The sequence below is a fragment of the Engystomops pustulosus genome, chromosome 3, assembly GCF_040894005.1.
Source record: "Engystomops pustulosus chromosome 3, aEngPut4.maternal, whole genome shotgun sequence".
NCBI classification, from domain to species: Eukaryota; Metazoa; Chordata; class Amphibia; order Anura; family Leptodactylidae; genus Engystomops; species Engystomops pustulosus.
Genome location: NC_092413.1, coordinates 231,970,600 through 231,993,508, shown reverse-complemented (window position 1 = coordinate 231,993,508; position 22,909 = coordinate 231,970,600). Strand labels below are relative to the sequence as shown.

At 46.4% G+C, this 22,909-nt stretch overlaps 1 protein-coding gene and 1 long non-coding RNA gene across 3 annotated transcripts in view; one reads left to right on the top strand and one right to left on the bottom strand.

Moving 5' to 3' along the window:
• The window catches only part of LOC140120751 (uncharacterized), a 99,066-nt gene that overhangs the window by 23,747 nt on the left and 52,410 nt on the right, over window positions 1-22,909 (bottom strand). The window lies entirely within an intron of this gene.
• Window positions 19,775-22,909, top strand: part of KIF3C (kinesin family member 3C) — a 48,504-nt gene continuing 45,369 nt past the window's right edge. The window contains exon 1 of one of the 2 annotated variants that reach the window (XM_072143986.1): window positions 19,775-21,761. In XM_072143986.1, coding sequence (XP_072000087.1) covers window positions 20,349-21,761 — 1,413 coding nt within the window. In that variant the 5' untranslated portion in view covers window positions 19,775-20,348. The remainder of the gene's footprint in view (window positions 21,762-22,909) is intronic. The other variant, XM_072143988.1, reaches the window with a different exon arrangement.

The window sequence follows — 22,909 nt, the reverse complement described above, 5'->3', positions numbered from 1 at the left end:
ACTACAGGTAGATACCTGGAGTCATCTCTGGTGATGGCCTAAGTGCCCACAGAAAGGGCTCTGGGTGCCACCTCTGGCACCAGTGCCATAGGTTAGCCATCACTGACATAGAGCGTCCGCCGGGGAAAGAGAACAACATCTCATCCGGAGATGCCCTAACCCAGTCTGCCATCAGTAATCTGGGGCTAGATGTCCTATACTTGAAAAACAACAAAACAATGGGGCACATTTACTTACCCGGGCCTGTCGCGATCCCGTGGTGCGTTGTCCGACGAGGATTCGGAGCTGCCACGATTCACTAAGATCGTGCGTCCAATTTCCTGCAAGTGTCGCTGCTGCGCGGAGGTCCGCCAGAGTTCACCTTCTTCTTCCTGGTGCATGTGAGTGCGTGATCTTGCAACACATTTAGTTTTTTAAATTCCGTGGTTTTCTCCAAATCCGTCAGGTTGTCCGACTCCCACGCCCCCGATTTCTGTTGCGTGCAAGCCGGCGCCGAAGCGCCACAATCCGATGGCGTGCGCCAATAACCCGGGGGAATTTGTCGCAAAACGGAAATTTTGGGAACACCGACAGAATCGCGGCCGCAAGACCCTTAGTAAATGTGCCCCAATATTCTGCACGGTGTCCCCCATGATGGTAGAAGGCAGTGTCCAATGTAGTATCAGGTGCCGGCTCCTGCACCGCCATTTATTTTTCTGTTTTTTCATTACATTTTATAGAGAAGTTTTTGAATAAATCAAATTTATTTCAAAAGTTACAAACACACAAAAAACACAAATGTTACATATCAGGACCCTCCCCATATAATAACCTTCTACCTGCAGCTCATGAAGCATCAAACATCAAGGAAAGTGTAAATCTACGGCGGAGCTTCCTCCTTCATGTAAATTAAATGCTACATAAACATCTCCCATAAAACACAAAGGTCTCAAATAGATTAAAAAAAAAAGTTACCAAGCTGCAGAGAAGAAAAACAAAAATGTCCCCATCATATGATAAATATCTGAATGAAGAGGAAAGAACAAAAAAACACAACCGAAGAGGACGGCGCCTCGTGTGATAACGTTTTGAATGGTTTGTTTCCAGGTAAGAGATAGAGGGTGCTCACCTGGTAGCCACTTGGCTTAGTTGCATATATAGAAGTAGGGATCTTGGTTATCCTTCTCGGTGGAGAACAATTCCTTCAGGTTACTTCAGCAGCTACCCAATAGCTCCGAAAACCGGTATCCGTTGGAACCGTTAGCACAAGAGTATTAGTAGAGGAAAAATGGCGCTACAAATGGGTGCGCTTGTAACCCAGAAGATTTTTACCAAAACCACGAATTGGTGTAGAAGAAAGGTAAGTATTTATTAAAAATGGTTAAAATTCGGTTTTAAACAAAGGTGTATTGGTTACGCGTTTCGGGATGGTGTCCCTTCATCAGACCAGTACTACAAAACATGATAACAAAGACAAAATAGATGTACAACAAATAAAATTGAATATATAAAAATAGGTTCACATGCAATGTGACTGGATGAATATATACACATGTGCATAGGAGGCGAACATACAAGGTAGACCTTACAGAGATGGCTAAAAAGGACGTGATACAGCTAAATTAAAACGGCACAAATATATGATGGTATATATATATAAAATGTGTACATGTCATACCCCGGATAAACTAGGGACAGTGATTGAATAAAAAGGTGAGGGTAATGGTAATATAAAGTGAATAAGTGTACAAGATTAAAGAGCAAAAGATAAAATAAATAAAGGGGCTGTAGGGGTTAAGATACTTACAAATTGCAGCGCCCGGCAGGATAAGCTGGAGCTGCAGAATGGGCGCGCGCTGCCGCGCCGACTGTATATAAACAGTTCGGGCGCTGGTACGCGCGCGAATGCACGGTCGAGAGTGCGCATGCGCACTAGGTATTTTGCGGCCCCAGGGAAGTGGCGCGTGCGCAGTGGTGATGGAGGTAATAGACGGAGTGGGAGTGTATAATGCGTTTGCGCAAACATTGGTGCGCCGTATATAGCCACAGGTGGTTAGACTAGGCTGTAACATGTAGTTGCAGCAATGGACACAAAGTATAATTGTTGACCAAAAGATGAGTGATTAACATAACTAGACGCAATTATTGAATAGGAATAATGGATGCATACTTATATAAATATATATGGATAAATGAAATCTAAAACTAAAACATCAAGAAAAATGATTTAAAAGCAAAGGAAATTAATATAATAAGTAATAATGCAGATAATATAAGAAGTAAATATGAATAAATAATTGATTAGTGGAAAGGAATGCAGAGAATAAATACAAAATGATTAAAAGATGGATTGACAATACAAGGAACAAATAATGCAAGAGTAATTACAAAAACATGGTAATTGGAAAATAGCACGGATAGGGGAATAAATTAGATAATGATATTCGTAATAATAATATAAATATTAGAAGGGGAACGATAGATATTGGATGTGATGGGGAGTTAGAAAATGTTTTCAAGAGATTCATTCAGACCCGCTGGTGTGAGAGTTTGGAGTTTAAAAATCCAATACATCTCACGTTTGATGAGAAAGTTATATCTCTGTGGAGTAGAAGGGGGGATGTGTTCTATTGGGGTTATTTTGAATTCTTTATAGTTGCTTTTGTGAAATTGTGCTGCATGTCTGGATAGGCTATGTAAAGGGAAGGCGTTATTGATATTACTTCTGTGCTTATTCAGCCGTTCCCTCAGAGGCTGAATGGTACGACCCACGTATTGTAGTCTGCAACTACATTCAATCAAGTAAATAACATAGTTCGAGCTACAATTAAGAAAGTGTCTAATCTGGAAACATTCACCCGAATTGTTTGATGTGAAGGACGATTTTCTGTGACAGATGGTTTCGCAGCATTTGCACATACTGTGGCCACACTTAAAGCTACCTAAAATTTTAGGAAAGAATGAGGTGGTTTTATTTTGAGGCATACGTAAGCGACTGGGGGCGAGGAGGTTTTTGAGTGTCCGGGATCTCCTGAAAGTAATTCTGGGGTTAATTGGCAGGACGTTCTTAAGGTGCGGGTCATGTAGTAAAAGGTTCCAATGTTTATTAAGAACTTTCCTGATTTCCCCACCATTGTCTGAAAAAGTGGTGATGAAATTGATCTCGTTCTGTATTTCTGAGTCATTTTTCGCCCTCGGCTGGAGACAATCTGATTGGCTGAGAGTGCTTGCCTTGGAGCATGCAGAAGAAAGTAAGGGAGCAGGATAGCCTTTTGCTCTAAAACGTTTACACAGAATATTACTTTGTATCTTATAATCCTCATCAGTTGTACAGTTGCGTCTGATTCTTTTAAACTGACCGTATGGAATGTTAGTTTTCCATTTTTTAAAATGGTTGCTAGAAAAATCCAGAAAACTGTTACTGTCCACTGCTTTGAAGAAAGTTCTGGTGTTGATTTTTTGGTTGTTGTGGAAAACAATGACGTCTAAAAATTCAGTTTCTTTTGGTGATATGTTGGAGGTAAATTCTAAGCCCCAATCATTATCATTAATGCTATTGATAAAGTCGAGAGCCTCTTCCTTGTTACCCCTCCAAATGATGAAAATATCATCTATATATCGTTTGTATACTATGCATCTCTCGAATAGTGGATGGGTGAAAATGTTAAGCTCCTCAAAAAGGCCTACAAAAAGGTTCGCATAACTAGGGGCGAACTTGCTGCCCATAGCCGTCCCCCTCTGCTGTATATAGATTTTGTTCTGGAACGAAAAGTAATTGTGGGTGAGGATAAAGAGAATAGCTCTGAGTAAGAAGCTGCTTTGGGTATTAGACATGGTTGGGTCGCTTCTTAAAAAGTGGGATACGGCATGTACGCCGAGGTTATGTGGGATGACTGTGTAGAGAGAGGAGATGTCCATAGTTAAGAATAAATAAGAGTCCTCCCATGGAACGGGAAGGATATGTCTAATCAGATCTGCGGTGTCTAGCGTGAACGATTTGAGATTACGTACATACTTTTGTAGAAAAAGGTCTACGTAATGTGACAAGTTCGCCGTGAGGGAGTTGATTCCCGAAATGATGGGACGACCTGGTGGGTTTTGAGTATTTTTATGCACCTTTGGCAAATAATAAAAAATAGGGGTGGATGGTTCTTCAGATTTTAAGTATTGTAGTTCTTTTTTCGAGAGTATGCCTAAAACGTGACCTTCGTCTAATAGGGCATAAAGTTCTGATTTGAACTCCATAGTTGGGTTATGGGAAAGCTGTGTATAAAAATTGGTGTCAGACAATAAGCGGAGGGATTCAGTAATATAGTCGGATCTATTGAGAACAACAATCCCCCCACCCTTGTCTGCTGATTTTATGACGATGTCTTCATTGTTGGAGAGTGTCTTCAGGGCTTTTTTCTCTTTGAGTGTAAGGTTATTTTTTCTGTGTTTGCTGACCTTACTTTTGTTACGGGCTTCTATATTCTGGAAGTCGGTAGAAACCAACGTATAAAAGGTGTCAATATAGTTACCCTTATGATGGGTAGGGTAGAAAGTGGACCTAGGTTTGAGATCTGTGTGAGTAAATGGAGAGGAGGTAGAAACTGATGGTTTAGTGTTGGTAGACTTAGTGGACGAGTTAGTGTTAGTCATATTGAAATGACGTTTAAGGGTGAGTTTACGAACGAATTTGTTAAGATCCACAAACAGATCGAAATCGTTGGAAGTGGATGAGGGGCAGAAGGAGAGACCTTTCTCAAGTGTCTTGATCTCTATTTCATCAAGCACATAGTTGGATAAGTTAAATATTTTGACTAAGTCTGTAGACGGATGCTTTTGGGGCAGTCTGGGGGGAATAGGTGGGTCTTTTAACTCAGGACAGACTATTTTTGTCTTTTTTGTTTGGGAATCACTGTTAGGAGGTCTTCCAGTGTGGGTGGAGTGTCCGGATCTGAATTTTCCTCCTCTGCTTCCTCTCTTATGTGGCTTTTTCTTTTTAGACCTAATGGGGGCGCTAGATGGACTGTTTCCCTGATACCCGGGTTTGGTGAGTAGTGGAACGTGGGAGTCCTTTTGACTTCCCGAGGAAGCCCTAAAAAAGATTGGCCAGACTCATTTGAAGAGGGAACTGGAGGGGCAGGTTCCTCTTGAGTAGTGATGGTAAGTGGAGTAACTCTAGGTGTAAAGAATGTGGCTTCTTCCAGAGGGCTGCTGGACTGGGAGCCGTTACTGTGTGTAGTAAGCAGAGAGTCGTTGAGATCTTTAAATAGGCCAGAGGGTAGGTTTGGTCTGGGGAGGTTAAGGTCTAATGGACTATGGGTAGGGGAAAAATTAGAGGAGGTCTCAGGGAGTATGGAGGAGGTTGTGCTTCGAGTCGGGATAGTTTTTGGTAATGTTGTGCCGTTGAGTTTGGCTCGTAGGATGGGGGCTGAAGACAATGTGTTTGAGGATATGAAGGTCCTACTGGAGCCAGCGGGTTGATAGTGCGGGCGTGCTCTATTGCCTTGGTGTCTATTATCAAGGTTTTTGTTCTGGATGGGCCTATTTGAGTGGGGATAAAATCGAGGGCCATCGTGTGTGACTGGATTAGAGTGATAGGATTTCATATTCATTCTATATGTATTTTTTCTCAGTTTGTTCTCTTTAGTCCAGTATTTAATATTGGATGAGGCATGAGTACGGTCTCTTTCCAGTTTGCCTCTTTTTTTGTCCAGAATTTCTTTTTCTAGTGTTTGTGTCTCTGTTTTTAGTTTTTTGTTTAATATCTCGTATAATGGATGATGTTCAAATTTTTTTAATTTAGACATAATGGAGTCTATGGCTGTAGTGGCAGAGTTAATTAATGTGGCTCTTTTATCGGAAAGGCATTTCAAAAGAGAGATCGAACATTGATGTAATATTGAATCCCAGGATTTAACGAAGGCGGGGTCATTTTTAAACGCCGGTTCAGGACGGAGTCTGAGGCCCCTTGGGACGATGTTCTCTCTCTGGTAAGTATCCAGAAAGAGCTTGTCTAAGTGATGTTGCGATTCAGTTTTCATTGCTCTTTCAAGCTCAAGGAACAAAGTTGTGATTGTGTCTTTATCTGAACTCGAAGTTTCACCAATAGTATTTGTGTTACATGCTGGTTGGTACTTAGCGTTTGTAAAGTCCATGAAGATTTGTTCTCGATCGCGGAATCTTTGGTCCTTTGGACACATCGTAGTCTGATCAGGTAAGTTGACGAGGAGTACGTCTGCTGTCCGCTGGAGTTGGATCTGGAGACTTTATGTATTGGGCACGAATGGTCACAAAACGTAGTCAGCCTGTGCACTCCCGGTTGTATGATGCCCAACAGAAAGGTTCTGTTGGTAAAGCTGAATGAAGAGGAAAGAACAAAAAAACACAACCGAAGAGGACGGCGCCTCGTGTGATAACGTTTTGAATGGTTTGTTTCCAGGTAAGAGATAGAGGGTGCTCACCTGGTAGCCACTTGGCTTAGTTGCATATATAGAAGTAGGGATCTTGGTTATCCTTCTCGGTGGAGAACAATTCCTTCAGGTTACTTCAGCAGCTACCCAATAGCTCCGAAAACCGGTATCCGTTGGAACCGTTAGCACAAGAGTATTAGTAGAGGAAAAATGGCGCTACAAATGGATGCGCTTGTAACCCAGAAGATTTTTACCAAAACCACGAATTGGTGTAGAAGAAAGGTAAGTATTTATTAAAAATGGTTAAAATTCGGTTTTAAACAAAGGTGTATTGGTTACGCGTTTCGGGATGGTGTCCCTTCATCAGACCAGTACTACAAAACATGATAACAAAGACAAAATAGATGTACAACAAATAAAATTGAATATATAAAAATAGGTTCACATGCAATGTGACTGGATGAATATATACACATGTGCATAGGAGGCGAACATACAAGGTAGACCTTACAGAGATGGCTAAAAAGGACGTGATACAGCTAAATTAAAACGGCACAAATATATGATGGTATATATATATAAAATGTGTACATGTCATACCCCGGATAAACTAGGGACAGTGATTGAATAAAAAGGTGAGGGTAATGGTAATATAAAGTGAATAAGTGTACAAGATTAAAGAGCAAAAGATAAAATAAATAAAGGGGCTGTAGGGGTTAAGATACTTACAAATTGCAGCGCCCGGCAGGATAAGCTGGAGCTGCAGAATGGGCGCGCGCTGCCGCGCCGACTGTATATAAACAGTTCGGGCGCTGGTACGCGCGCGAATGCACGGTCGAGAGTGCGCATGCGCACTAGGTATTTTGCGGCCCCAGGGAAGTGGCGCGTGCGCAGTGGTGATGGAGGTAATAGACGGAGTGGGAGTGTATAATGCGTTTGCGCAAACATTGGTGCGCCGTATATAGCCACAGGTGGTTAGACTAGGCTGTAACATGTAGTTGCAGCAATGGACACAAAGTATAATTGTTGACCAAAAGATGAGTGATTAACATAACTAGACGCAATTATTGAATAGGAATAATGGATGCATACTTATATAAATATATATGGATAAATGAAATCTAAAACTAAAACATCAAGAAAAATGATTTAAAAGCAAAGGAAATTAATATAATAAGTAATAATGCAGATAATATAAGATTATCATATTTACTTCTTATATTATCTGCATTATTACTTATTATATTAATTTCCTTTGCTTTTAAATCATTTTTCTTGATGTTTTAGTTTTAGATTTCATTTATCCATATATATTTATATAAGTATGCATCCATTATTCCTATTCAATAATTGCGTCTAGTTATGTTAATCACTCATCTTTTGGTCAACAATTATACTTTGTGTCCATTGCTGCAACTACATGTTACAGCCTAGTCTAACCACCTGTGGCTATATACGGCGCACCAATGTTTGCGCAAACGCATTATACACTCCCACTCCGTCTATTACCTCCATCACCACTGCGCACGCGCCACTTCCCTGGGGCCGCAAAATACCTAGTGCGCATGCGCACTCTCGACCGTGCATTCGCGCGCGTACCAGCGCCCGAACTGTTTATATACAGTCGGCGCGGCAGCGCGCGCCCATTCTGCAGCTCCAGCTTATCCTGCCGGGCGCTGCAATTTGTAAGTATCTTAACCCCTACAGCCCCTTTATTTATTTTATCTTTTGCTCTTTAATCTTGTACACTTATTCACTTTATATTACCATTACCCTCACCTTTTTATTCAATCACTGTCCCTAGTTTATCCGGGGTATGACATGTACACATTTTATATATATATACCATCATATATTTGTGCCGTTTTAATTTAGCTGTATCACGTCCTTTTTAGCCATCTCTGTAAGGTCTACCTTGTATGTTCGCCTCCTATGCACATGTGTATATATTCATCCAGTCACATTGCATGTGAACCTATTTTTATATATTCAATTTTATTTGTTGTACATCTATTTTGTCTTTGTTATCATGTTTTGTAGTACTGGTCTGATGAAGGGACACCATCCCGAAACGCGTAACCAATACACCTTTGTTTAAAACCGAATTTTAACCATTTTTAATAAATACTTACCTTTCTTCTACACCAATTCGTGGTTTTGGTAAAAATCTTCTGGGTTACAAGCGCACCCATTTGTAGCGCCATTTTTCCTCTACTAATACTCATGATAAATATCTGGCAGCTCACGGCCACCACTAGGGGGAGCTCCTCCATTGTAGTGTAGACAGCTCAGTCACAGCCATCCATTGAGGGTTCTGCAATATACAACATAAGTGTAATTAGGAGACTCCCTCTGTGATGCTTCTATAATCATGGGGGGCGTCTCACTGCTTTAAAAGGAACCCTGTACCACATTTATCTCAAATACAGCAAGTAACAGTTTCCTATAGAGCCCTATTAACTAAACACCACCCTTGTTTTATCTAAAAATATTTTCCCTCGCATCCCCATAAAATCAACTTTCTTATCTTACCTGACATGCAGCCAGATCTAGCAGCAGTCTGAGGGGGTGGGTCCTCCTGTCTATACTCCTCCGCAAGCCCTGTGCTTCCTTCTTACCATTCAGAATTTCATATGACCAGGGCAATGTTATTTAAAGTCCTTTACCCACTAACTTACCCACTAGTTGAAAAATGTACCCCATGTATGTATCTGATCACATGAAATGACAGCAGCCTCCATTGAGGGTGGGGAGGAGTAGAAGTCCATGGAGGCTACTGTGATTTCATGTGATCAGATACATATGTAGGGTACATTTTGCAAAAGTTAGTGGGTAAAGGACCTTAGATGACATCACCCTGGTCACATGAGATGAAGTGCTGAGTGGTGAGAAGGAAGCATAGGGCTTGGGGGCAACACAGACAGGAGGAGGGAGAAGATGGGGAAATGCATACAGGAAGTGGAGGGAGGAGGAGGGGCAACACAAACCGTAAAAGGGAGGAGATGGGGAAATAAATAGAGGCAGAGGAGGGAGGAGGAGGGGCACACAGATAAGAAGAGGAAGGAGATGAAATACATACAGGAAAAGGAGGGAGGAGGTGGGGCAACACAGATAAGAAGAGCAAGGAGAAGGGGAAATACATACAGGAAGAGGAGGGAGGAGGTGGGGCAACACAGACAGGAAGAGGGAGGAGATGGGTAAATACATACAGGAAGAGGATGGAGGAGGATCGGCACATAGACAGGAAGAGGAGGATGGAGCCAATTATACAGCAAGAGAACGGAGGAAGAGGGACAACACAGACAGAAAGAGGGAGGAGATGGGGAAATACGAACAGGAAAAGGAGGGAGGAGGAGGGGCAAACAGATAAGAAGACCAAGGAGAAGGGGAAATACTGTATATACAGGAAGAGTAGGGAGGAGGAGGGGCAACACAGGCAAGGAGAGGGAGGAGATGGGGGAAATACATACAGGAAGAGGATGGAGGAGGAGGGGCACATAGACAGGAAGAGGAGGACAGAGCCAAATATACAGTAAGAGAAGGGATGAAGAGGGGCAACACAGACAGAAAGAGGGAGGAAATGGGGAAATAAATACAGAAAGAGGAGGTGGGAGAGGAGGGGCAACACAGACAGGAAGAGGGAGAGATGGGGAAATACATGCATGAAGAGGAGAGAGGAGGAGGGGCAACACAGACAGACAGAGGGAGAGATGGGGAAATACATACAGGAAGAGGAGAGAGGAGAACGGGTAACACAGACATGAAGAGGGAGGAGATGGGGAAATACATACAGTAAGAGAAGGGAGGAAGAGGGGCAACACAGACAGGAAGAGGAAGGAGATGGGTAAATACATAGAGGCAGAGGAGGGAGGAGGAGGGGCACACAGATAAGAAGAGGAAGGTAATGAGGAAATACCTACAGGAAGAGGAGGGAGGAGGAAATACATACAGGAAAAGGAGGGGGGAGGAGCACACAGATAAGAAGACCAAGGAGAAGGGGAAATATATACAGGAAGAGGAGGGAGGAGGTGGGGCAACACAGACAGGAAGAGGGTGGAGATGGGGAAATACATACAGGAAGAGGATGGAGGAGGATCGGCACACAGACAGGAAGAGGAGGACAGAGCCAAATATACAGTAAGAGAAGGGAGGAAGAGGGGCAACACAGGCAGAAAGAGGGAGGAAAAGGGGAAATACATACAGGAAGAGGAGTTGGGAGAGGAGGGGCAACACAGACAGGAAGAGGGAGGAGATGGGGAAATACATACAGGAAGAGGAGGTGGGAGAGGATGGGCAACACAGACAGGATGTGGGAGGAAGAGCCAAATATACAGTAAGAGAAGGGATGAAGAGGGGCAACACAGACAGTTAGAGGGAGGAAATGGGGAAATACATAAAGGAAGAGAAGGGAGGAGGAGGAGGGGCACACTGGCAGGAAGAGGGAGGAGAGGGGGAAATACATACAGGAAGAGGATGGAGGAGGAGGGGCACACAGACAGGAAGAGGGAGAGATGGGGAAATACATACAGTAAGAGGAGGGAGGAGGACGGGTAACACAGACAGGAAGAGGGAGGAGATGGGGAAATACATACAGGAAGAGGAGGAGGGAGGAGATGGGGAAATACATACAGTAAGAGAAGAGAGGAAGAGGGGCAACACAGACAGAAAGAGGGAGGAGATGGATAAATGCATAGAGGCAGAGGAGGGAGGAGGAGGGGCACACAGATAAGAAGAGGAAGGTAATGAGGAAATACCTACAGGAAGAGGAGGGAGGAGGAGGGGAAACACAGACAGGAAGAAGGAGAAGATGGGGAAATAAATACAGGAAGAGGATGGAGGAGGATCGGCACACAGACAGGAAGAGGAGGACAGAGCCAAATATACAGTAAGAGAAGGGAGGAAGAGGGGCAACACAGGCAGAAAGAGGGAGGAAAAGGGGAAATACATACAGGAAGAGGAGTTGGGAGAGGAGGGGCAACACAGGCAGGAAGAGGGAGGAGATGGGGAAATACATACAGGAATAGGAGGTGGGAGAGGATGGGCAACACAGACAGGATGTGGGAGGAGGAGCCAAATATACAGTAAGAGAAGGGAGGAAGAGGGGCAACACCGACAGAAAGAGGGAGGAAATCGGGAAAATCATAAAGGAAGAGGAGGTGGGAGAGGAGGGGCAACACAAACGGGAAGAGGGAGGAGATGGGGAAATACATACAGTAAGAGAAGGGAGGAGGAGGAGGGGCACACTGCCAGGAAAAGGGAGAGATGGGGAAATACATACAGGAAGAGGAGGGAGGAGGACGGGTAACACAGACAGGAAGAGGGAGGAGATGGGGAAATACATACAGGAAGAGGAGGAGTGAGGAGATGGGGAAATACATACAGGAAGAGGAGGGAGGATGAGGGGCAAGACAGACAGGAAGAGGGAGGAGATGGGTAAATACATAGAGGCAGAGGAGGGAGGAGGAGGGGCACACAGATAAGAAGAGGAAGGTAATGAGGAAATACCTACAGGAAGAGGAGGGAGGAGGAAGGAGAACACAGACAGGAAGAAGGAGGAGATGGGGAAATACATACAGGAAGAGGATGGAGGAGGATCGGCACACAGACAGGAAGAGGAGGACAGAGCCAAATATACAGTAAGAGAAGGGAGGAAGAGGGGCAACACAGGCATAAAGAGGGAGGAAAAGGGAAAAAATACAGGAAGAGGAGTTGGGAGAGGAGGGGCAACACAGGCAGAAAGAGGGAGGAGATATGGAAATACATACAGGAAGAGGAGGTGGGAGAGGATGGGCAACACAGACAGGAAGAGGGAGGAAATGGGAAATACATAAAGTAAGAGAAGGGAGGAGGGGCACACTGGCAGGAAGAGGGAGAGATGGGGAAATACATACAGGAAGAGGAGGGAGGAGGAGGGGCACACAGACAGGAAGAGGGAGGAGATGGGGAAATACATACAGGAAGAGGAGGGAGGAGGAGGGGTAACAAATTCATGAAGAAGAGAAGGATGGAGGAGGGGCCATAGAAAGAAAAGTAGAAGGGGCTACCTAGAATGGAAGGGGAGGAAGCAGATGGAGCAACAAAGATGGTGCAATTTTCTAAGCATACAGGTTGTGGTTCACTAAAAACAAAGGATTTAGCAACAAGTAACTAAAACATGTAAAACATCTCTAGTGCCTGACATCTGAGTATCCATCTAATAGGAGGCGGAGCCTATCCCCAGAGGATATCCCCCTTCTGTTCTTCAGGGGGTGAGGTATCAGTCTTGGTGCCTCGTCTCCTGTAGTGATGGAGGTCTCATGTTCTCCGCAGTGGGCATAAAGGCGTCTCATTGATCTCGCTATAGATAACGGGGACCACCAGGACACATCATGATACCTGCTGCACACCTGGTTCCCAGACTCAGTGACAGATGTAAAGGTTCAGCTGAAGCGCCATCTAGTGGCCACCAGCGGAAATATTAAAGATGAGCTCTAAATGTTTAAGGTAGTTCTTTGCTATCAGTTTCTGTACAGGCTGAGGGCAGCATAAAACCAATGACATCTACTCCAGCCCCTGCGGAGCCCCACGCCTGGTCATCCCCTGCCCCTGTATATGACATATTGGGGCAGATTTAATTACCTGGTCCGTTCGCAATCCAGCGGCGCCTTCTCTGCGGTGGATTCGGGTCCGGCCGGGATTCATCAAGGCAGTTCCTCCGACGTCCACCAGGTGGCGCTGCTGCGATGAAGTTCCCTGAAATGCACTGAAGTTCACGATCCTATCCTGGATGAAGGTGAGTGCAAGCTCCGCGACACAATTTCCTTTTTTAAATGCAGCGGTTTTTCCGAATCCGTCGTGTTTTTGTTCGGCCACGCCCCCCGATTTCCGTTGCATGTATGTCGGTGCCGATGCGCCACAATCCGATCACGTGCGCCAAAATCCCGGGGCAATTCAGGTACAATCGCCGCAAATCGGAAATATTCGGGTAACACGTCGAGAAAACGCGAATCGGGCCCTTAGTAAATGACTCCCATTACATACAGGTATCTCTATATCAGCTAAAGTGATATACCGCCCTGTGTCCTGAGGGGGGCGCTGCTGCTCAGGGTCCTCCTCTAGAAAACAGAAGGAATATCTATTAGTATCAGACATGATCTCAGCAGGAGATCTACGGAGAAGAGGTGGTGGACAATATCACATCATCTGCAGCCTCCACCAGGGTCTCCACAAGGGGCTCCACCAGGATTTATCTGTATCCATCTTCCCATCATCTGAGCATCTCCCCAGTCCCTGCTGAAGCTCGTCCTCCCCCAGCATGATGTGGCCCCCCCCCCAGGTCTCAAGGTGGGGGTGTATTAGTTGTGGACAGTGGGCGGCCATGTCTCGGTAGGTCAGAAGTTGTGTCATAGTCAGGAGGCTCCCTAACCCTGCTGTGCTCTGTGCCACAACAAACCTGAGACCTTTACCGGATATCTGTAGTTGTACCAAGAAGAAATGACATCCAGATCTTCTCTTTTTAGTAATGAGGAGAAGTCTAGTGGGATTTGTAACCTGGATTATAGTTAAAGGGAAAGGTTAAAGGGAGCTCTCAAAACTGACTGTCTCCATTCTTTTCACTAAAAATTGTTTCGCTCACATCCACATAAATCACCTTTTATCTTATATTACCCGGCATCAGAGGGGCGTATCCCGAATGGCCGGCCCCTCCCATCTACTCCTCCCCATGCCTTATGCCTTCTTCCTATTCAGCAGTTCATGTCATGTGACCACAAATACATAATCTCAGGTCTTTTAGCCTCTTAACAATAGCAAACTGTACCCCATGCATGTATCTGACCACATGAAGTCACAGCAGCCTCCAAGGACTTCTCCTACTCTCCATCCTCCATGAAGGCTGCTGTGATCTCATGTGACCACATACATGGTGTACAGTTTGCTAGTGTTAAAGGGCTAAAGGACCTGTGATGATGTAACTCTGGTCACATGACAGATGTAACACAAGGCCCCGTGTAATGGGGCTTGCACGCGACAGAAATCGGGGGCGGGCCGAGGAATTCGGACAAACCGCGGAATTTAAAAAAGGAATTGTGTCGCAAGATAAAGCACTGACATGCACCAGAAAGAAGAAGGTGAACCTCAGCGCAGAAACGATGGATGCAGGAACTCGGGTGCTCCAGCTTAGTGAATTGCGCCGGACCCGAATCCTCATCGGACAACGCACCGCGGGATTGCGAGAGGACCGGGTAAGTAAATTAGCCCCAATAATTCCCATTTGTACATAGAGGTTTAAGGGGCTCATTTACTTACCCGGTCCAGTTCACTGTTATGGGGGGGATGTGTAGGTGACACTGTTATGGGGGATGTGTAGATGACACTGTTATGGGGGATGTGTAGGTGACACTGTTATGGGGGATGTGTAGATGACACTGTTATGGGGGATGTGTAGATGACACTGTTATGGGGGGATGTGTAGATGACACTGTTATGGGGGGATGTGTAGGTGACAATGTTATGGGGGATGTGTAGGTGACACTGTTATGGGGGATGTGTAGGTGACACTGTTATGGGGGGAGGTGTAGGTGACACTGTTATGGGGGATGTGTAGGTGACACTGTTATGGGGGATGTGTAGATGACACTGTTATGGGGGATGTGTAGGTGACACTGTTATGGGGGATGTGTAGGTGACACTGTTATGGGGGGAGGTGTAGGTGACACTGTTATGGGGGATGTGTAGGTGACACTGTTATGGGGGATGTGTAGATGACACTGTTATGGGGGATGTGTAGGTGACACTGTTATGGGGGATGTGTAGGTGACACTGTTATGGGGGGGATGTGTAGGTGACACTGTTATGGGGGGATGTGTAGATGACACTGTTATGGGGGGATGTGTAGGTGACACTTATGGGGGGATGTGTAGGTGACACTGTTATGGGGGATGTGTAGGTGACACTGTTATGGGGGATGTGTAGGTGACACTGTTATGGGGGATGTGTAGATGACACTGTTATGGGGGGATGTGTAGGTGACACTGTTATGGGGGATGTGTAGGTGACACTGTTATGGGGGATGTGTAGGTGACACTGTTATGGGTGGATGTGTAGGTGACACTGTTATGGGGGGATGTGTAGATGACACTGTTATGGGGGGATGTGTAGGTGACACTGTTATGGGTGGATGTGTAGGTGACACTGTTATGGGGGGATGTGTAGATGACACTGTTATGGGGGATGTGTAGGTGACACTGTTATGGGGGATGTGTAGGTGACACTGTTATGGGGGATGTGTAGGTGACACTGTTATGGGGGGATGTGTAGGTGACACTGTTATGGGGAGATGTGTAGGTGACACTGTTATGGGGGGATGTGTAGGTGACACTGTTATGGGGAGATGTGTAGGTGACACTGTTATGGGGGGATGTGTAGGTGACACTGTTATGGGGGAGGTGTAGATGACACTGTTATGGGGGATGTGTAGGTGACACTGTTATGGGGGGATGTGTAGATGACACTGTTATGGGGGATGTGTAGGTGACACTGTTATGGGTGGATGTGTAGGTGACACTGTTATGGGGGGATGTGTAGGTGACACTGTTATGGGGGGATGTGTAGATGACACTATTATGGGGGATGTGTAGGTGACACTGTTATGGGGGATGTGTAGATGACACTGTTATGGGGGGATGTGTAGGTGACACTGTTATGGGGGATGTGTAGGTGACACTTATGGGGGGATGTGTAGATGACACTGTTATGGGGGGATGTGTAGGTGACACTGTTATGGGGGGATGTGTAGATGGCACTTATGGGGGGATGTGTAGATGACACTGTTATGGGGGATGTGTAGATGACACTGTTATGGGGGGATGTGTAGATGACACTGTTATGGGGGATGTGTAGGTGACACTGTTATGGGGGGATGTGTAGATGACACTGTTATGGGGGATGTGTAGATGACACTGTTATGGGGGGATGTGTAGGTGACACTGTTATGGGGGGATGTGTAGATGACACTGTTATGGGGGATGTGTAGATGACACTGTTATGGGGGGATGTGTAGGTGACACTGTTATGGGGGATGTGTAGGTGACACTGTTATGGGGGATGTGTAGATGACAATGTTATGGGGGATGTGTAGATGACACTGTTATGGGGGGGATGTGTAGATGACACTGTTATGGGGGATGTGTAGGTGACACTGTTATGGGGGATGTGTAGGTGACACTGTTATGGGGGATGTGTAGATGACACTGTTATGGGGGATGTGTAGGTGACACTGTTATGGGGGATGTGTAGATGACACTGTTATGGGGGATGTGTAGATGACACTGTTATGGGGGATGTGTAGATGACACTGTTATGGGGGATGTGTAGATGACACTGTTATGGGGGATGTGTAGATGACACTGTTATGGGGGATGTATAGATGACACTGTTATGGGGGGATGTGTAGATGACACTGTTATGGGGGGATGTGTAGATGACACTGTTATGGGGGGATGTGTAGATGACACTGTTATGGGGGATGTGTAGATGACACTGTTATGGGGGGATGTGTAGGTGACACTGTTATGGGGGATGTGTAGGTGACACTGTTATGGGGGATGTGTAGGTGACACTTATGGGGGGATGTGTAGATGACACTGTTATGGGGGGATGTGTAGGTGACACTGTTATGGGGGATGTGTAGGTGACACTGTTATGGGGGATGTGTAGGTGACACTTATGGGGGGATGTGTAGATGACACTGTTATGGGGGGATGTGTAGGTGACAGTGTTATGGGGGATGTGTAGATGACACTGTTATGGGGGGATGTGTAGATGACACTGTTATGGAGGATGTGTAGATGACACTGTTATGGGGGATGTGTAGATGACACTGTTATGGGGGATGTGTAGGTGACACTGTTATGGGGTGATGTGTAGATGACACTGTTATGGGGGATGTGTAGGTGACACTGTTATGGGGGATGTGTAGGTGACACTGTTATGGGGGATGTGTAGGTGACACTGTTATGGGGGGATGTGTAGATGACACTGTTATGGGGGATGTGTAGGTGACACTGTTATGGGGGATGTGTAGGTGACACTGTTATGGGGGATGTGTAGGTGACACTGTTATGGGGGATGTGTAGGTGACACTGTTATGGGGGGATGTGTGGGTGACACTGTTATGGGGGGATGTGTAGATGACACTGTTATGGGGGGATGTGTAGGTGACACTGTTATGGGGGGATGTGTAGGTGACACTGTTATGGGGGGATGTGTAGGTGACACTGTTATGGGGGATGTGTAGATGACACTGTTATGGGGGATGTGTAGATGACACTGTTATGGGGGATGTGTAGGTGACACTGTTATGGGGTGATGTGTAGGTGACACTGTTATGGGGGGATGTGTAGGTGACACTGTTATGGGGGGATGTGGAGGTGACACTGTTATGGGGGATGTGGAGGTGACAATGTTATGGGGGATGTGTAGATGACACTGTTATGGGGGATGTGTAGGTGACACTGTTATGGGGGGTGTAGGTGACACTGTTATGGGGGGATGTGTAGGTGACACTGTTATGGGGGGATGTGTAGGTGACACTGTTATGGGGGGATGTGTAGATGACACTGTTATGGGGGATGTGTAGGTGACACTGTTATGGGGGATGTGTAGATGACACTGTTATGGGGGGATGTGTAGGTGACACTGTTATGGGGGGATGTGTAGGTGACACTGTTATGGGGGATGTGTAGATGACATTGTTATGGGGGATGTGTAGGTGACAATGTTATGGGGGGATGTGTAGGTGACACTGTTATGGGGGGATGTGTAGATGACACTGTTATGGGGGGATGTGTAGATGACACTGTTATGGGGGGATGTGTAGATGACACTGTTATGGGGGGATGTGTAGGTGACACTGTTATGGGGGGATGTGTAGGTGACACTGTTATGGGGGGGATGTGTAGGTGACACTGTTATGGGGGGATGTGTAGATGACACTGTTATGGGGGGATGTGTAGGTGACACTGTTATGGGGGGATGTGTAGGTGACACTGTTATGGGGGGAGGTGTAGATGACACTGTTATGGGGGGATGTGTAGGTGACACTGTTATGGGGGGATGTGTAGGTGACACTGTTATGGGGGGATGTGTAGGTGACACTGTTATGGGGGATGTGTAAATGACACTGTTATGGGGGATGTGTAAATGACATGTCTATTATTGGGCTCCACAGACTTGTACACAGGATGATGCAGTGACCCCTCCTGCCCCTTTTTGTTCTTTGCACTATGACCTTTCTATGACCTGGTGCACACAATGCAGGCTCCTCCCTGATGTCACATACTGCCTCTGTGTGTGATGGGGCAGGATTCTTCCTCTCTGTTTCCTCGTGTGTTTCCTATCTTACCCTGGGAAAGCTGGGTGCCTGTCATTCCTGTCGTCTTTCATGAGTTTTATTGTTTGTTCTTCTTTCTTTTTGAGTCTAATTTATGAAATAAGAAATGTGGAGAATTTATAAGATAAACTCAAGTTTCCTGCATTGATGGAAGATGGAGGAGTCGCAGTGACATCTGCTGTGTGTGAGACTACGGGCAGTCTCCCCGGGTCCAGAGGATTGCACCTGGAGCGCGGGGCCCTGCTGTGATTGTTCTTAAAGGGATTGTTTTCTCTTTTTAGGGAAAACTGTGCCCCCCCCCCTATCCACAGGTCACGCATGGTATTGCCATTCAGCCCCTCTCTCATTGACAAACACCAAGCAGGACCCTAGGGTCAGAGGTGGACAACCCCTTTAAAGGGAGAACCTAAATTCCTTTATAACAATATTGTAATGTCCTTGTGTGACCAGCAGGTGGCAGCGCTCCCCTCGCTCCATGTCATCAGCTGTGATATCCCAGATTTCCCACCTCTGGTAGATTAGGATTGGACCTTAGTGTTTGTCATCAGGATTTCTAATAATTTGGGTATTTTGTAGTAATTTTGCTCTGTCTCCCTCTATTATGACCTCTGACCCCTGCCCCCTGCTCTGCCCCCTGCTCCCTCCCCCGAGCCGCCGCTGCAGCGGAGCCGACCCTGTTGTGTTGCGGCTGCACCATTGTAGCAGATGAGCAGATGTTACATTGTATCAGAGAGAGAATTCTCCTCCTATTGTCAGTGCACAAGCGGCAGGACTACTCCCCCCATCAGAGCACATTCTCACAGCCCGCTAGTAAGATTTTATAACATTTGCTCATTCTTCCTATTATTAGCCCCATCATTTCTAGGCTATTTTACAGATCCGGTTGCCTGAGACAATCGGACCAGCGCCTGTCCGTGTCGTTGCACGCACAATCCCCCCCCCTCTTTTATCAGGATCCAATCTCTGCGCCTGTGCGGCGTTAACCCCTTGTGCATCCCCAGAGATTCCCACACAAAGAGGCCGCATTATGTATGGAGACATTTCTTATCAGGACTACAGCCCCCAGAATTCCAATGCAGGATAATCTCTCCCTCCCCGGGGGCTGAGGTCATCCTCCTGGTGGGCAGGCTCTGCGATGGCACAGTGCAGGCATCCTCCTCCTCCCTATTCTCCGGAGCATCATTCCCAGCTCCGCCCCAGTCCCTGTTTTTCCCTGTCATTCTAGCCCAGGCAGCGGCCGCTCTGCAATGAATGAGGATCCATCGCTGGCCAAGGACTAGGCGTTTCCAGCTGCTCCCTACTCAGGAACATCAAAGAGGATTAGCAGCCAAATCTGTAAGTGACACCAGGACACCCCGGGATCATCCCTCCGCCCCGGTCACGTTCCTCGCTGCATCCCTTGTCATTTCAGCATCTGCCGGGCGACCATGGGCAACGATGACAGAGACGGAGATCATTGTGCCCGTTAAATCCAGAAGGTGAAGAAGAGGAGGAGGAGGGATCGTTCCAGAGCCACCGATGACTGGGAGCGTCTAAGGATATATCTCCGTCTTCCTAGGAATAAACAATCTCACGTAAGGAGACGCAGGAGGGGAGGCAAGATGTGCAGCAAGACCAAGAGCAGCGAAGCTCTCAAGGTGGTGGTCAGATGTCGCCCCATCAACAGGAAGGAGGATGCTGCCGGCTACGACAGGATAGTATCCATGGATATCAAATTGGGGCAGGTGACCATCCGGAATCCCAGGGCCAATCCCGGGGAGCTTCCAAAGACGTTCACCTTTGATGCAGTCTACGATGCCAATTCCAAGCAGGCGGACCTCTACGACGAGACTGTAAGGCCTCTCATTGATTCCGTCTTGCAAGGGTTTAATGGGACTATATTTGCCTATGGACAGACCGGCACGGGTAAGACCTACACCATGCAAGGTCTGTGGGCCGAGGCGGACAAAAGAGGGGTCATACCCAACTCATTTGACCATATTTTCACTCATATTTCACGCTCCCAAAACCAACAGTATTTGGTGAGGGCCTCCTACTTGGAGATCTACCAGGAGGAAATCCGGGACCTGTTGTGTAAGGATCAGACCAAGAAGCTGGAGCTGAAGGAGAATCCTGAGAGTGGGGTTTACATCAAAGACCTGTCTTCATTTGTGACCAAAAATGTAAAGGAAATCGAACATGTCATGAATTTGGGAAACCAGGCCAGGTCAGTAGCCTGCACCAACATGAACGAGTACAGCTCCAGGTCCCACACTATTTTTGTTATCACCATTGAGTGCAGTGAATTGGGTGTAGATGGGGAGGAACATATACGGGTGGGAAAACTCAACCTGGTGGACTTGGCTGGAAGCGAACGACAAAGCAAATCTGGTGTTAATGGAGAAAGACCCAAAGAGGCTTCAAAGATTAACCTCTCCTTGTCGGCACTAGGGAATGTTATATCAGCGCTTGTGGATGGCAGAAGCACCCACATCCCATACAGAGACTCCAAACTCACCCGCTTGCTACAGGACTCGCTAGGTGGCAACGCTAAAACCATCATGGTGGCCACAATGGGCCCAGCATCTCATCACTTTGATGAGACCTTGTCCACCCTCAGGTTTGCCAACAGGGCTAAGAACATCAAGAACAAACCGAGAATCAACGAGGATCCCAAAGACACTCTACTGAGGGAATTCCAAGAAGAAATTGCCCGTCTGAAGGCCCAACTCGAGAAGAGAGGGATGCTGAGCAAGAAACGGAGGAGGAACAGCCGTAGAAAGAAATCGGTGGATGGAGATAATGTCCCAGAGACAGAAGCCGAGGAGGACAACGACGAGAACCTCATCGAGAAGAATGTAGGGAATTACTTGAAGGAACAGGCCGAGAGGCTGCAGCAGGAGAAGGCTGCCATACAGGATGACCACAGTTTGTTGGCAGATGAAAAGATAAAGATGATCGAAGAGAAGGAGAAGATGATGGATGACTTGACCAAGGAACAAAAAGCCACCGAACTACTGGCAGTGAAATTCAAGGTAATTCTCAAAAATTTTCTTCTAAACTTTTCAAATTGAATTGTAAGCTTCTTCAGGACTAGAAAAACACGGCTGCCTATGTATAGAAACAGCGCCACTTCTGCTTGTAGGCGGTATCTGGTACTGCAATCCCACTGGAGATCAGCAGTGCCGCACAAGACTTGATGCTGTTTCTCTTATACAAAGCTGCCATGTTCTTGTAGACAACCCGAGGGAAGGACAATATGGCCGATGTTACTCTGCTTGTAGACTGTGTCTCCATATGACTACATTACTGGTAGACCGGGCGCGGGAAAGCTGTGGCACAACCCTTGTTGGGGCCGTTATGACGGCCATATTGGTTGTCACCCATTGTTTCTAGTTCAGTAGAACATAAGGAAATTTGATGGGGTCTTCAAACTTTTGGGGGGATCTAGTGAACCTGAGGAAGATCTGGTCATTTCTAGTCACTGGAAGAAGCCCACGACTGGCCACATCTTAACCCTTCAATGTCTGTCTATAGTTGTGTTGGACTATTATATGAATTCTAGGTGTGCCATAGGACGATGTGATGGAAAACCCATAGATGTGTCTCCTATATACTGCCATTAATAGGATTAACCATTCAGTGTCCATGTCCCCACCCCCTCTTATACTCCTAGACAGTGCCCTGTAGCCCCTCCGGAATCTTCTTTGCCTGGAGCTTCATGCACTTGGTGGTATCATGAGCCCATTTGGTATTGAGCATCTGCAGAGGGTCTCCCTTTTTTTACTTGGAGGCATAACAAGGTCCAGATTTGTGCCCCATCTCAGGGCAAATAGCGACCTCTTCTCCATGAGATGTCACCTCCATAAGTCCTCCTGCCATGTGTAGGATCTCTTACATTGTAGATTGTGCATCATGTCAGTAAGCTGCTATAAAGCACAAACATAAAGCTCATAAAGAGAAGTACTTTATAGAGACAGGGGGTTCCTCATGTACCTTCTCGTGTCCAGGGGCCGCCAGTGCAGCTCCCTCCACCCTCATCACAGCTGCCACCACCTGCGGACCCATCCCCCGTCCCCTGGTGTCCAGATAGATGAGATCAGAACCACTTCTCATAAAGTGACTGAGGTTTTGCCAGCTGACCCGTCTTGTCCTGGCTCCCGTCATGGGCGCTAATCATTCG